Source organism: Haliotis cracherodii, unplaced genomic scaffold (assembly GCF_022045235.1).
Source record: "Haliotis cracherodii isolate W230 unplaced genomic scaffold, xgHalCrac1.p SCAF_9, whole genome shotgun sequence".
NCBI classification, from domain to species: Eukaryota; Metazoa; Mollusca; class Gastropoda; order Lepetellida; family Haliotidae; genus Haliotis; species Haliotis cracherodii.
Genome location: NW_027266343.1, coordinates 12,909,669 through 12,926,373, shown reverse-complemented (window position 1 = coordinate 12,926,373; position 16,705 = coordinate 12,909,669). Strand labels below are relative to the sequence as shown.

At 39.5% G+C, this 16,705-nt stretch overlaps 1 protein-coding gene across 1 annotated transcript in view; it reads right to left on the bottom strand.

Moving 5' to 3' along the window:
• Nucleotides 1-7,723: 7,723 nt before the first annotated feature.
• The window catches only part of LOC139452335 (adipose-secreted signaling protein-like), a 50,272-nt gene continuing 41,290 nt past the window's right edge, over nt 7,724-16,705 (bottom strand). Inside the window, exons 3-4 of the mRNA XM_071233773.1 lie at nt 10,977-11,105; nt 7,724-9,122 (exon numbers count right to left, since the gene is read on the bottom strand). Coding sequence (XP_071089874.1) covers nt 9,022-9,122; nt 10,977-11,105 — 230 coding nt within the window. The 3' untranslated portion in view covers nt 7,724-9,021. The remainder of the gene's footprint in view (nt 9,123-10,976; nt 11,106-16,705) is intronic.

The window sequence follows — 16,705 nt, the reverse complement described above, 5'->3', positions numbered from 1 at the left end:
TAACAAGACGCATAAAATCTTTATACTAACAACAACAATAAATTAAGTTTCTGTGTAATTTGGCAATCGTATTTCTGTGATGTGTGGCCTCAGTAGCAATACTGATCAGGACGGACCACCTACATTGAAGTTTGGTTGACAAATTTTATGAACCAACTAGAAAACAATAAAAGACTTAATGCTCACCTCAATGAAATGCTAAGATGTTAACTGATCCTAAGGTAGTATTATAAGATCTGAATAATTAATTCGATGTAAGGTGAACCGTAAAATGAGTGAGTGAGTGAGTATGGTTTTACGCCGCGTTTAGCAATATTCCAGCAATATCATGGCGGGGAACACCAGAAATGGGCTTCACACATTGTACCCATGTCGGGAATCGAACCCGGGTCTTCGGCGTGACGAGCGAACGCTTTAACCACCAGACTACCCCACCGCCCCGAACCGTAACATGAAATGAATGGACACTCCTACTACTATGCACCATAGGGGCGGTCGGGTAGCCTAGTGGTTAAAGCGTTCGCTCGTCACACTGAAGACCCGGGTTCGATTCCCGATATGGGTACAATATGTGAAGCCCATTTCTGATGTCCCCCCCCCCGCCGTGATATTGCTGGAATATTGCTAAAAGCGGCGTAAAACCATCCTCACCCACTCACTCTATGCACTATAGAAATAGCAGTGTAAGTAAGTAAGGACAGTAAATGAGATTTTTCACAGTCAACTAGCATGACTTTCTGTGGCAGAACAACGAATCATAAACAACACTGAGGTATCTCTCATGTCGGACACATGCCCTGCAATGGTAAGCGCACTTTGAAAACATCTAAACACAGTAAAAAGTCTTTGCCTTTAGTGATAACATCCGCGAAATAATGAGCAAAAAATCATCTAATTTCTATTTGCTAATGAACATCATAGCTCCAAGCATAATCCTTCAGGCTACGGGAATGTAATCACCCAGGAAACAGATTCTCATAACGGTTGTCTCCAACTTCAGGAAGAACCAGAAAAATAATATTCAAATGGTCAGTTGTCAAAATTAAAGAATAAAATTTGTAAGAATGCCGTCTCTTATTGTTGGTTGGGTGAAATAAGAAAATGGATTGAAAAAAATGCAGATCGACGACTTTCCCTAGCCAACTTGAGTCATTTTGGATTCTATTTTTTTTTAATATTAGTTAAGTTTTGGCCAAAAAAATAGTTCCTTCAAATTTAATTTTATGAAAATTTCGGTAGACATGCCCGCAAACCAAGTAATAAAAGCTGTTTAAACAATCACTACAATTGTTATTGAAATATATATCCGTGAACTTTATCCACCAACCCATCCATCCATCACAAAACGTTTCATCCAGTAATGAATTCTTCACTTGATCTACTTCCAAGTCGTCCTGACCGCCAGCCGGTATTAATTCATTAGTGCTGCTGTCAGCTTCAATATGCAACAGTAATATCAGCTGATATCATTAATCTTTGATGTAACCACCCAAGCTTATACTGCCAAACGATATCAGGAGGAATCATCAACTCAATCATTGCCACGAATACAAATATTGGTAAAAAAAGATCTGGGAATACCGTACATAGTGGAATATGTTCACAACGATGTCAAAGTGGGTGATGGTCGCTCCAAGAGAAAGGTTTTCAATATGGAGGTTAGAGTGTTGTGAAAGATATCTGAAAATGCTTAAATCTTTTTAATCAATAACCAAGGCTCTGTCACACGCGTTTCGTTTGAATATACTGAAGGAATATAATAAGGAACACATACAGTGATATAGCGAGTGAGTTTGGTTTAAAGCTGCTTTGAACAATATTCCAGTTATATTTGTGGGAGGCAAACCCGAAGTGATGATGATGATGATGATGATGATGATGGTGTTTGTTGTTTAACGCCGCACTCAGCAATATTCCAGCTATATGACGGCGGTCTGTAAATAGTCGAGTATGGACCAGACAATCCAGACATCATGAGCATCGATCCACGCAATTGGGATACGATGACATGCACCAACCAACCCTGACCACCCGATCCCGTTAGTCGCCTCTTACGACAAGCATGGTCGCCTTTTACGGCAAGCATGGGTTGGTGAAAGACCTATTCTACCCCGGATCTTCACGGATCTCAGACGTTTACCACTTCGGTGAAACCCACGAGCACGGGTATGGTGCTGATAAAACTAGAACCATAATCGGGGCGACCCGGATTCGAACTCACGAGCATAGGTTTATGGCATTCCCAGAGCCCACAGTGATAGGCAGTTGCAACCCAGCTTCCCGAGGCAAGAGAGTTAACTGACTTTAACTGAATTCCGAACTAGGCTGGAATTCCTGGGCTCGATCGTAGCGCCACCAGTGGCTATTACCAGTTTTGTCCTTTCTAAGCCTCTCCTATTGACCAATCAGATTCAACCTCTCGTATCACTTGCATTTGCTTCAAACAAAACGGTGGCGCCCAGTCAAGACGATCTGATCGATAATCAAGATCCATATTGAGATAAAACGAGTCTTTCATCGCGAAGTGCATCAAATCACGTGAGCACCTTGATTAAAAGCATGAAAAGATATGGAAAATATCTGTTGACAACGAGTTAGCGGTGCACATGCTTTGCAAATCCTGCAGTCAACCGAAATCTGCATGACAGTTTACGAACCGGATTTCGATTTCGTTGCGCGATTTTGATTGGACTATGCATAGACTCGTTAGTACAGCCAAAATGTAACTCCATAATACCAATCTAGTTCGGCAAGGGTGGAAACTGGACTTTTATAGTCAGTTAACTCACTTGCCTCGGGAAGATGGTTACAACCATGAATGGAGTTGAACTCGCTGCTGACTGACTGTTTATGTTTACAAACAAGTGATGACTGTCGTAATGCTAAATGGATCACGTGGTTACAATCCGATTAAGGCTCGACGGTCAGGTGTCTGCGAGCGAGCATATTGAGCGTTATTGAACAAGGTCGCTGCTGAAAAAACTGCTCACAGTCGATTGTGACCCGGATTGAAACCACGTGATCTAATCGCTAATTAAATGGATATTTCTTGAAAAGCGCACAGTCTCTGCCATTACTTTAGGTAATATTAATTTCCTAATCAGTGGAATAGCTTCTTTTTCAAGTTTCTTCTTCATATTCGTGAATTAATCATCGCGATATTTTGTGATTCTATTACCAGTAGAGCGGACTATTAGTGGTGATATCACGTTACACGCGACTGGACTTCCACACGTTGTCTGAAATACAACTTGAGTTTCGTACAGCATAAATACTTCCAGTCGTTGTACTCAAGAAAATATCTTTTCCTCCTAAGGCCTGACGTTTTTTAGGCTCACGGTTGTTAGCCCTAGAATTCAGGTCGGTAGGTCGAAAAATAATGTTTTTTTAATTCCAATTTCCAATAATGTCATTGATTTCTTCCTTCGAGTCGTGATCAATCGTTGTATTTGAAAGTGTCTGAGATACATTTTCAACAGGATTTCATTTTAGTATTTTAACACAGGAACTCGTTGATTGGTGAGTAAAAGTATATCCCCCATATAGGGAGGTCGAGAACTTATATGGGGTATATATTTTTATTTACTGACCAATCACGAGTTCCTGTGTATTTTAAATAATGTATTAATATTGATAGCGACAGTTTGTTGGTTGTTGTTTAACACCGCACTCAGCTATATTCCAGCTATATGACGGCAGTCTGTAAATAATCAAGTCTGGATCAGACAATCCAGTGGTTGACATCATGAGCATCGATTCACCCAATTGGGATACGATGACATGCATCAACCAAGTCAGCAAGCCTGACCACCTGATCCCGTTAGTCGCCTCTTACGACAAGCATAGTCGCCTTTTACGGAAAGCGTGGTTGCTGAAGACCTATCCTATTCTATCCTGGACCTTCACGGGTGATAGCGACAGTAAATTATGAGGTTGTTTTTCAACATATTATTTATTTCTTGCTGGCGGTATAAAACACTAATTTTAATTCTTTAAAAAATATATATATATATTGCAGGCTTTCTGTGTTTAGAATGTTGATCTATGCAGACCTCTTGTCTGTATGATTGTTTGGTGAACTTCAGTGAATAGTTGGTGATAAGAGTGGTGGTAATGTCAACATTACTTCTGTAACAAGGCTATTGGGGCGAACAGATACGGGGTATTTATCATAATAGAATGGAAATATGACAGCCTGCATGGATAACTGTGGATGACATTCGTCACCACTCGCCCCTTTCCGTAACCTGCAAGAAGACTCGTCCCCCTATCGATGAATGTTATGTGTGAAAATACAACAAACCAATCAAAATGCGCCTAGTTCTTCGTCAAAGAATCCCTTAGAAATAATTTTTGATATAACATGTGTCTTGCATCTAAAAATATACCCAAGACACAAGTGTTCTATCACACTGTATAATTCGGCATGTTTCGATGTGCTTTACATTGCATCTGAAATATATATAATTTATGGGGAAATATATGTGAACCATTACGCAACGAGTTGACATTGTGTTGGATATGCCCGTTTGCGCTTAGACGGAGCCCGGTCGCAAAAATGGCCATGAGAGAGGCACGAGTCGCTATCAGGCCTATCCCGGAATAACACGAGTTGGTCACGAATGTGTGGATGAGTTAACAACTGGTGGACATTTTGGAGATGTTCTCATGCTAAAACACATCTGATGCATTCGCTGGTGACCCAATAGTTGATGACATGTTACTGTACCCATAAAGATGGGTTAGAATTGACCAACCAATAGCTCGCAAGAGGTGACTTTGTTCCATGAAGCAATTTTAGCCTTCAGGCGGTCATAACTCTCATAATTCGTCAAAAATGACTAACGGGATCGAGTGGCCACCTCGCTGACTTGGTGGATGCATGCCCTCGTTTCCAAATTGTGTAGATGGATGCTCAAGATGTCAGTCACTGGATTGTCTGGTCCAGACTTGATGATTTATAGATAAATAGCTGGAATATAGTCGAGTGCGTCAACAGACAAACAAGTCACTGATATGCACAAACAAGCCCATTATTTCAGAAAACCAGAAGCTAAATTGGCTTTTTTTCAGTGACTTCACTGACATAGAGAAGATGAGCATGTCTTCAAAGATTTATGTTTCTCATGTCATTGAAATAGGTAATGATTTGAAACATAGTTATCCATCTTTTGTGCAAAGCCAATGTGATAGAAAACCAGTATGACTGCAGATATAACACATTTAAAACTGTTAATTTCAAGAAGACAAAAAAGATCGAATTTCAATTTTGATTTTGGGTAATCTTAAATCTGTTGCTAACAGATACATACTTCAATGAAAAACCTTTTATTATTAATACAGATGTAACAGAAACCATATTTCTGTACGTCGCCTTGTGCTGTGACTGGAGTGAATGAGAGTGAGTAAGTGAGTTGGGTGTTTGAATGAGTGAGTTGGCTTTTACACCCCTTTAGGCAATATTCCAGCCTGATCATTCTGGGGACTGCAGAAATGGGCTTCACGCATTGTACCCATGTGTGGGATAAACAACCTCCACACTGTTCAGACAGCTAGACAAGTTGAAGAGCCTTCCAGATGCTGCAGCCAGGCTTGTGACTCAAACTGCCCAGGACCACATCACAAAGGTCAACGCTTATGAGTCCCCACAGCCTTCAGGGCCCACTTGCACGAAGCGATCTTAGCGCTAAGATGATCGTAACTCCCATACTTTAACATAGGCTTGCAGTAGTCTTAGCGCTAAGATCGTTTTGTGCAAGTGGGCCCAGGACAGCAAGACAGGATCATCTTCAAGCTGCAAACAATTGTCTAAAAGTCAGCCTATTGTTTGCCACCAGTTTATCTTCAGCAGCTAGCTGACATCTACAGAAGGATTGTTCAGCTGACCAGCTCCACCTCCAAGTTCCCAGACCAGGCAAGACCTACCAGGACAGAGCATTCCAGAAAGTCGGACCTGTTCTATGGAACAGCGAAAACCTGAACACTTTAAGATCACAGCTGCTTCCAACAGCATATGACCAAGTGTACTTTTGAGAACTATAAAGTGTATAATATATGTTTATGTTGAATTCTCCAGTCACCTATGGAGCACCTGTCACAGTCACCTATGGAGCACCATTCACATTCACACATGGAACACATATCACAGTCACCTATGGAGCACTTGTCACAGTCACCTATGGAGCACCTGTCACAGTCACACGTGGAACACATATCACAGTCACCTATGGAGCACCTGTCACAGCACAGGAGTCCGTATCTAAAAATAGACGCCCTCATGCATATTCATGACCCTCGGGGTCGCGTGTGGAGATGGTCATGAATATGCATGAGGGCGTCTATTTTAGATACGAACTCCTGTGGTCCAGGTTAACCAAGTTTCACTGTATAGAAGATTTATCTTGGATACAAACTTAGCAGGCAAAATGGAAAAAAAGTTAATTTGTTCAAAATTGGGACTTTTATAGGTTATTCAGATGTATTTTAACACTGCATTCAAGGCAATTATGTAAAAAACTAAGTCTTTTCCTCTTTATTGGTGAAATACAAGACCCCTCTACACAGTTGTGCCAATAGTCATTATTATATTAACATGACATGAGGAATATTTTTAATTCCCATCTGGGCATTTTACAGATGTTTTTGGAGTGAGTTTGTTTGACATTGCAGTGTTTTTCGATATATCACAGCATGTGGGCTGGGTGTGGGCGGAAAGTCGGAAGTGAGTTGGGTTAAACGCAGCTTTTAACAGTATTCCAGTTCTATCGAAAGCCCGAAGTGATGCAGGTCTCAGACGTTAACCACTTCGGTGAAACCTATGAGCACGGGTATGGTGCTGACAAACCTAGAAACATAATCGGGGCGAACCGGGATTCGAACCCACAATCATAGGTTTCTGGCGTGCCCAAGGCACGCAACTCTGCACAGCGAATTGCGGCACCTTAGACGACTGGGCCTCCCGTGCCCCTAAAGTCATAGATGCTTAATTCTGTGGTGAAACCTACGAGCAAGGTATGGTGCTGACAAACCTAGAAACATAATCGGGGCGAACTGGGATTCGAACCCACAATCATAGGTTTCTGGCGTGCCCAAGGCACGCAACTCTGCACAGCGAGTCAAAGATGCTCACCTCTGTGGTGAAAACCTTGAGTAAGGGTATGGTGTTGAGTGAGTGAGTGAGTTGGGTTTTACGCCGCTTTTAACGTTATTCCGGGCATGGTGTTGACTAGGAAACATAATGTGGGCAAACCTCAGATTCAAACCAACGATCATAAGTTTTTGGCACGTCTAAGAGAAGCACTTCTGCCCAGCAAACCATGGCACTTCAAATGACAGAGTTTACTAGAAAATCCACACATTTACATTAAAGACTATTCTATGAACCCCAACCCCAAATATTTTCAAATTAAACCAGTTCTTAAAAGGGTTTGCCTTAGAACTGATTGTTCTTCTTTCTTGATAAAGTGAAGTAATTCTTGAGAAATTTTTAACATTAAATCCCTTCAAACATGAAAGTATTCTGTTAAATGCCAGTACTAGCAAAGTAACCATTCTCTCAATGTACAGTACATTTCAGACTAGCATCCAGTTGCTACCTGAGCATCTCTACAGTGCACGAAGATGAACATCTCATGGGATGCACGGAGACTGACACTCTGCTGAAGAAAGGCTGGTCTTTGCTGTGAGATTAACAAGACTGACACCAAGTTTCACATTCTTCGACTTTTAATTCTAGAGCACATTTGTGAAATCTTATAACATAGCCTTATAAAGACGCTCATTCAGGCATAGTTTTTCTGTATAGAAATATTGCTAAAAGTAATATTAAACAGGACTTTCTGGGAAAAACCTAATACTGAGCAGCGCGAGACCATAACACATTTCTAATACAATTCATCCATTTCTAATACAATCCATCCATTTTTGTAATACCATCCATCCATTTCTAACACAATCTATCCATTTCTAACACAATCTATCTATGTGACTTCACTTGTAATTATTATCCTCTTCTACGACATTGTAATACCTTCAGACCTGTCAGGAAAGTTGGTTTTGAAACATCTTTTAAACTTTCCAGATTAATTCCCAGAACAGCGGCATATCAAACCTCATGCTGATGACAACCTTTGACCTTATGCTTTGCTTGCGGATCAAAGAAATCATGTCAAAATTTTACTGTAAATATACATAAAAGTCCTCTTTTCAATCACCGTCTAAACAACATACAAAGTAAATATATCCTGTTATTAAATCCCATATTGATATTTGTGTTAGGAAAAGATCAATTTACTTGGAAACAGAGAAATGAAAGTTTCTTTGACCTTCACCTTGGTTCCTTCTTTTCAAGGTCATTGTGTTACCATGGTAACTGATCAATAACATTTTGCATTCAAAGAACTTCAACATAGACAGTCAATGATTGACAACATTCCCATTTTGTATGTACATTTCAGTTACGTGAGCACTGCAGCTCCAATTTCACAATACAATTAATAGGACATTATTTCGTAATTTACAGTTGCCGTTGAAGGAATTAAAAAAACCTCAAACAGTAATATTTGACATTAGGAAGTCATTTTTGACAGGTGTGGAGTACCCAACTCCAAAGTGGTCATGTCTTGAGTTCAAGGTATGTCTGCTTTGTGACGGTCCCATCTTGACAGCAACAAAGTCCAAACTGACATATCCTAAAACATCGTCAATACTTCATGGCTTGTATACACTATGTTCCTCTCACACCAGTGAACACATATGGCTGACATACAGGGCAGTAGTGACACATAGTGAGGGAGTGGTTTTACGCCGCTTTTAGCTATATTCCAGCAATATCACGGCGGGGGACACCAGAAATGGCTTCACACATTGTACCCATGTGGGGAATCGAACCTGGGTTTTCAGTATGATGAGCGAACACTTTAACCACTCGGCACAAATAGTGTCCCCTGATTTCAAGTGTGATTGAGGAAAGTTGTGTGTACAAGCCATGCGTGCGTCAACAATGATGTTGCCCGGAAGAGTCTAGTTGAAGCCCTGCCAGTCGCTGACGTCGGAGTCTTCGTCCCAGTCCACGCTGAGACAATGGATGCCGTTACGTAGAGCAGGTGTTCCCTGGCCCTTCCCTACAACAAAGATGGCTGGAATCAATGTCTTCCTCCATGTCAGCTGTGAAGTCCTACCTCGGTACTGATCTGCCTTTTCTAGCCGACATCTAGCTGTCACTAACACATAGCTACATCCCGTTTTCTCATCGTTGCAGTGTTCAAAAAAATAGTAGCAGCTGACGAGGCAGTAACCTTGATCTGTTTGTTTTACAGGTTTGATGCATTTGGTAAATACATTTTCAATATTTGGTAAGCAATGATAATGGTAGGGCGCTACCAGGTTTGTATGTAATGGAGTGGGGTGCTGACAAATTCGTATGTTGAAGGCAGGATGCTGACATGTTTGCAAGTTTTGGGGTGAGGTGTTTACAGGTTTGTCAGTTTTCCATCTGACAAAATCAACTTACCATATTCGACGTAATAAGCACCCCGCTCTAATAAGCACGATATTTGCTAATATATTGGCTAGTGAACAATCCCAAAAAGCACCCCTTTCGATTGATCAATGTACAAAAGACTTATTATTCGCGTAAAATACACACTCGTGTGTTATATGCACCGTCAATTGTGGGCAATTAAATTCTAGAAAGACATATCTGTCATATACAAACATTTCAGGCTGTCAGCATAAACCACGAAATTTATCTTTCAACTCTGTTTCCTCCACGAAAATAATATTCTAATAAGAGCCCTCTATTTCTAATTTTGAGAGCACCCTAGGTGCTTATTACGTCAAATACGGTATCAGAATTGACACAGTTCAAGTCCACTAACAACAGCTCCAATGTTCATATCTTTACCCTGAAAATTACTTGTGTCACTATTGTCATAATCATAGGTAAAATGAGTTGAATTCAAATATTTTGAAATATCAGTATCATGCCAGTGTGTTGATACTGCTCTATATGTTCTGTTGTAGCATGTGTGGATAAAATGTATGCAATGGGTGTTTGGGTGTTTTTATTTCTGAGATATTCTTTATAATGATGTCTACATTTTCACAATTTAATCATCAAGGGGAATGTCCGAAAAATCTTTGAAATCATATCTTAATGCTCGCTACGGCTACCTCTATGACCTTTCGCAAACTTTGACCGACCAATGAAATGACTAACAGTAAGTCAACATTTGCCAATCAGAAAGTAGCTTTCACTTGTTTAAAAAATGACGATTTCTATTCCAGACTACACTTTCCAAATATTTTGACAAAGTACACAATTCAAAATGTGAAAAAAGATCAAAAGAGTGATTGAGTGATTTGGGTTTAACGCGGCTTTTAACAGTATTCCAGTTATATTGCGGCGTGTCAGCTTAATGTGGGGGTTAAGCCCCAAGTGATGCAGGTCTCTGACGTTTACCACTTTGGTGAAACCCACGAGCACTGGTATGGTGCTGACAAACCTAGAAACATAATTGGGGCGAACCGGGATTCGAACCCACAATCATAGGTTTCTGGCGTGCCCAAGGGACGCAACTCTGCACAGCGAATTGCGGCACCTTAGATGACTGGGCCACCCGTGCCCCCACAGAACAAAAGAAAATTCTGTAATGTCTAATGTATGGCCGAGATGGCTATAGAAAAAAAGTATCTTTCTAATCAAATGTTTATCCCATAACAAGCTACTAAGATCTCATTTTAATGAGATTGGAAAATTTAAGGAATTAAGTTTTGAACTGCTTCTTAACTTCCAGTACAGATGTACCGAAAAGCTGACAAAAAATAATGCTAGAATGATAGAGTCGAAAAAAAACTGCCTCCGAGTAAAAATAATGATCCTCCTGTCATTGAAATAAAAGACATTCGACAAAAAATACTAATCTAAAATGTCAATTGTTCAAAAAGTGCACATAATGGCATGTTCTTCATCTCACCGAGGACACGAGCATGGAAGGCCAGCGTTATAGATTTGCTCTTGTCCTTGGTGTCTGTAACCTTCAGACTTTCTTCTAATACCTTCTCTCGATGAGCGTTGAATATAACGACCACTTGGTGCCCTTCTCCTGAAACAAACACCGTCATCATAGTTGTCAGTCAAAACTGTTATTGTAAACAACAGCATAATTGGGTTTTACACCTTGTCAGCAAAAAAACATATTATGGCAGCCAGCAAATTGCAAACAGCCTTTGATGAGGCAAAGCAGCGAGTGCTGTAGGCTATCTGGCAGCCACGGTTACCATCCGTCAGAATTTCTATAATATAACAAGGCCGCAGGAACATTCTGAGTAAGATGAAAGATGTATGTAGTGTACTCTTCTGCAATGAAGTTAAAAAAATGGACATATGACATTAGGAAGGTTTAACATATTTTCCCATTAACTGTGTCTTGTGGTCTTTTTGATGTTTTTCAGAGTTCGCAATTGTTTAATCCGAGTTACTAACTTAATTTTGGGGGCCAGAAACAGGTAGAAACTATTTGAGTCTGTATTTTATGTGGGCCGGAAGTGGATTAGTCTGCATCCACTAAGCTTCTCAGGTCTACAATAATTAAGTTTGATCAACACAGAGTAGCATCTTGAAGTGACTTATGTTACCTACACTGACAAGAGAGGTGGGTAACATTTTGTTTCAATCAAACCACGACTCATACCAAACTTAACGCCAGAAGATGTGGCTGGGTCCTGTTCCACAGGTCTGTAGATATTAGGATCATAACAATATAGCTTAGAATTTTGCTTAGTCTCTGAATACCGTATTCGACGTAATAAGCGTCCACAGCGATATTTGCTAATATATTCGCAAGTGAACAATCCCAATTAACACCCCTTTCGATTGATCAATGTACAAAAGACTTATTTATTCGCATATTATACACACTCATGTGTTATATGCACCCTTAATTATGGGCAATTAAATTCTGGAAAAAATATATCTGTCGTATATAAACATTTCCGACTGTCAGCATAAACCACAAAATTTATCTTTCAACGCTCTTTTTTCCACCAAAATAATATTCTAATAAGAGCCCCCTATTTCTAATTTTGATATTATTTCTAATATTATGTCGAATACGGTATATATTATTGCGATAACAAACAAGCAGCTACAATTAAATTGAAATGGAGCCCCAGTGAGAAGGGAGATTCAGATACCAATAACATCTGCTTTGGAGGTAGTGCTGGGGTCATCATCAATTAGAAATCACATTCTGCTACAATCAGGTAAAGGTTTAAACCAGGGGTCCGGAAAATTTATAATCCCAATCGGACATTTGCATTTAGGCCATGCCCCCTTCAAATTGCGTATTTTCGTACGACTTTTCACACATTACAAGTTGTTATGTACAGTGTTCCCTCGTTATTGAGCGCTTCGGTTATAATGAGGTAAAGCATGGCTCCCAAAATTTACTAACATTTTTAGTAAACTCTAGTTTTCCAATGACACGATGTTTTCCCCCATCTTAGAAAACAATATCAGCTGATCACCGTGAAACACGTGCACAGCTGATTGCTATTTCCGGCTTAGTTTACGAGAAAATACACAAATCTTAATCTCTGCATATAAAACAATGCCTTTGAGAGCAGGAAACGCATTTTAAATGGTAAAATCATCATGTCTAGTGATGTTTTATATCAAATTTAATACTATTATTGACCAAGTTTGTTATGCCTGTTTATTCACCTGAAGTCGTTGAAGAGATACGATAACTCTCATCAATTATTTGGCCCCCGAAGGTAGCGTTGTTTGTTTTTTAAAATGTTCAGAGTCATTTTGTAAGTCGTGGCTAACGACTTTCACTTGGTTGACATACAACGAGGATTTGCAGATTTTATTGTTTTCAGTAGCTAGTCGTATATTGAATCTTGATTGACCGCCATTTTGCTTTCTGGGACGATCGATATCAAATTTTTTATGGTCAATAATTAAGTACAGATGAAAAAGTATTCAAATAACTATTGCTGTCAACGATTGTTTAGGATTTATGATTATATTATCTGTCTTGTTTTTAAATAATCTTTAGTTTAAAAAAAACCTTTCCCCGTGATAACCAAATATGGGATAATAGTCTTGATTCACATGTTACAACGCATACACTTGAGCAGACTCATGAATATTAATTAGACCGTTCACAACGTTGACAGATCGTTATTATAACAGAAACAAACGTATGTTTTCCATATATATCTAAAATGATATTATTTGTTATTAATTGTGAATTAAACAATTTAAATTGAAACAATTCATAATTCATCATATTATGAATACGTAACAACTTGTAATTTGTGTGTAAAAAGTCGTACTAAAACACGCTGTTTGAAGGGGGCGTGGCATAAGTGTAAATGTCCCATTGGGATTTTAAATTTTCCGGACCCCTGGTTCAGACAGAAAAATTTGTATGTCCAGTAAGCAATATTTTAAATCGGACATTTGAGATTCCCAATCGGACATGTCCGTTTAAACTACAGACATACCGGGTATATATTGGCCCTCCTACCAAGCTCTGTCCTCTCTCCATGGAGCCCACCCTGTATCTGTGAAAATCTAGACTTGCTTCATTTGGGGCTGTACTATTCAATCACAGGAAAGGCTGGGGGAAGGGGAAATAATACGGTTCGGGGACAGAGACAATCTGTCCAGTGATTGACATCATGAGCATCGCTCTACACAAATGGGGTAGAATGACATGTATTAACCAAGTCAGCGAGCCTGACCACCCAATCCCGTTAGTCGCCTCTTACGACAAGCATAGTCGCCCCTTACAGCATGCATGGGTTGCTGAAGATCTACACAGATTTTCATGGGTCTTATCTATGTTTTACATCTATGTGCCTGTTGGAGGGATTTCATAAGAAAATAGGTGATTTTGGTCCATTTTTGTTAACACCTGTTTTTTTCTTAAATACAGAATGATCAATGTATTCAAAGCAATAATAGTGAGTGAGTGAGTGAGTATGGTTTTACGCCGCTTTTAGCAATACTCCAGCAATATCACAGCGGGGGACACCAGAAATTGGCTTCACACATTGTACCCATGTCGGGAATCGAACCCGGGTCTTCGGCGTGACGAGCGAACGCTTTAACCACTAGGCTACCCGACCGCCCCCAATGCAATAATAAACTAAATATTGATTCTGTTTTCTCTTGATTGATCTTGTTATCTTAAACATCAGTCAACACAATTATAACCTGAATTGGAGCACCCTCATTCTTTCTGTGACATCTTACCAGCGTATGCTGCAATCCTAGACCTTGTTTAACAAAGATTTCATTGAACTATGATGGTGGTAAGTCTATTTTGTTTTTTGTTTAACGCTGCACTTAGCAATATTCCAGCTACATGATGGCGGTCTCTAAAAATAAAATCAAGTCTGGACCAGTCAATCCAGTGATTGACATCATGAGCATCAATCTACTCAATTGGGACATTCCTGCTAGTGGTCTATGTTAAGTATGGGAGCTCTGATCACTGAGTCGAGTGATTGTAAAATGGAAGAGGCCCCAGGGCCTAATATCGATCTTCAAGAATTCCTTAATAAATCTTGGTAATCAGTGGCGAACAAACACCTCATGGTCTCTGCGAACAGCTTATTATCAGCTGAGTATCGTAAGGGCCATGTACAGGAAGTTTAATAACAGTATTCCAGTCATATCACAGCCTGTCAGCTTTATGTGGCAGGAAAGCCCGTAGTGATGCAGGTCTCAGACGTTTACCACTTCGGTGAAACCCACCAGCACGGGTATGGTGCTGACAAACCTAGAAACATAATTGGGGCAAACCAGGATTCGAACCCACAATCATAGGTTTCTGACGTGCCCAAGGGATGCAACTCTGCACAGCGAATCGCGGCGCCTTAGACGACTGGACCACCCATGCCCCCCATTGTTAACAGCTTTCTATCAGCTGAATATCGCAAGGGCCATGTACAGGAAGTTTAATTTCAAGAAAAACTTAAACATGACACAAGTAATTTTCAGAGTGAAGATATGAACATTTGAGCTGTTGTTAGTGGACTTGAACTGTGTAAATTCTGATACCGTATTCGATGTAATAAGCACCTAGGGCGCTCTCTTGACCTGATTATTTTCAAAGTGTTTGTCAGACACAGGAAAATATTATGTTTGCCTTGATGTAAGTAGAACTAATTTAAGCTTGATATAAATGCTTTAAACTGTATTTTCTTTATGTAGTATTACCATGGTTACTGTCTGTGTCAAAAATATTTGATTCTCCTTGCATGGACATGTCACGTGACATCGTAGCCAGTAGGTTTTAGTGTCATATGAATTAATACAAGGACATTTCTAACAATAGGTACTTGAACAAAAAACATCTTGCTGGACAGATCTTTTTTGACAATATGTAGACAAGAATCATCAAGAGATGCCATATCCCCAAGGTCAGGTGCAATTCAGAACAGAAACAGAGTTTGGCCACGTTTATACCACTTTTGGTTCATTGCCATTGGATACCTTCAGTTCAGTGAAGAAAAAATAATGTTGTTGATCTGTATAGCAAGTTTCATCCAGAAATATTCAATGGTTTTGAACTTCTGCTCCAGAAACAAGCCCTGGCTCTATTTTCAGTGTAAGTCAATTTTGACTTCATAAAAACTATTTACAAAAATTTTTTTAAAAATTACAAATCGGAAATTTCAACAAGAAATATTCAACAGTTCTTCGGGAAAGTGAGTTCTGTTCCGGAAATGGAAAACTGACGGTGGACAGATGAACATGCTGATCATTCAATTCCTCCATTTTTCAAACCGGAGGCATAAAAAGATTTTAACTATAGTTTTAGAGTTTATTATTTTTTTCACTTGAGATGTAAACGTGTCTCATGGCAGCTAAAAGAACATGCATGATTTATCAAAACAGTTTTGCAAATTTGATAGAAACATGGTGGCTTCTAAACATGAATATTTAATCATTCAAAATTGTATAACATGTTCACAAGGATTCAAGAAAGTTTTTTCCATAACTGTACTATAGTTTAATCAACATTTCCACATGTGTGAACCATGTACCGTATTCGACGTAATAAGCACCCTGCTCTAATAAGCGCCCACGGTGACATTTGCTGATATATTGGCTGGTGAACAATCCCAATTAGCACCCCTCCGGATTGATCAATGTACACAAGACTTACTTATTCACGTATAATACGCACTCGTGTGCTAAATGCTGCCCCAATTATGGGCAATAAAATTCTGGAAAAATATATCTGTCGTACATAAACATTTCAGGCTGTCAGCATAACCATGAAATTTATCTTTCAACTCTGTTTTTATTCACCAAAATAATATTCTAATAAGAGCCCCCTATTTCTAGTTTTGAGAGCACCTTGGGCGCTTATTATGTCGAATACGGTAATTAAGAATAAGCATGATGCGCGCCTTACATAATATTATCCCTGTTATGGGTATTTGGATGCTTAAGGAACATTCGTAGTTTTCTCAATAATCACAAGAACAACCATAAAACATCTCACTCACTTATAAAAGACAACTTTATCTCACAAACCAAGCCATCATATAGGTATTTACAACGTCTATGTGATGCCGTCCAAAACCTATGATCCGACCATAATACATCTTGAGCTTCAAAAGCAGGAATCTATATGTATGTAATTTGGTTGCGTCAGATGGTATGGGTTTCATAAAG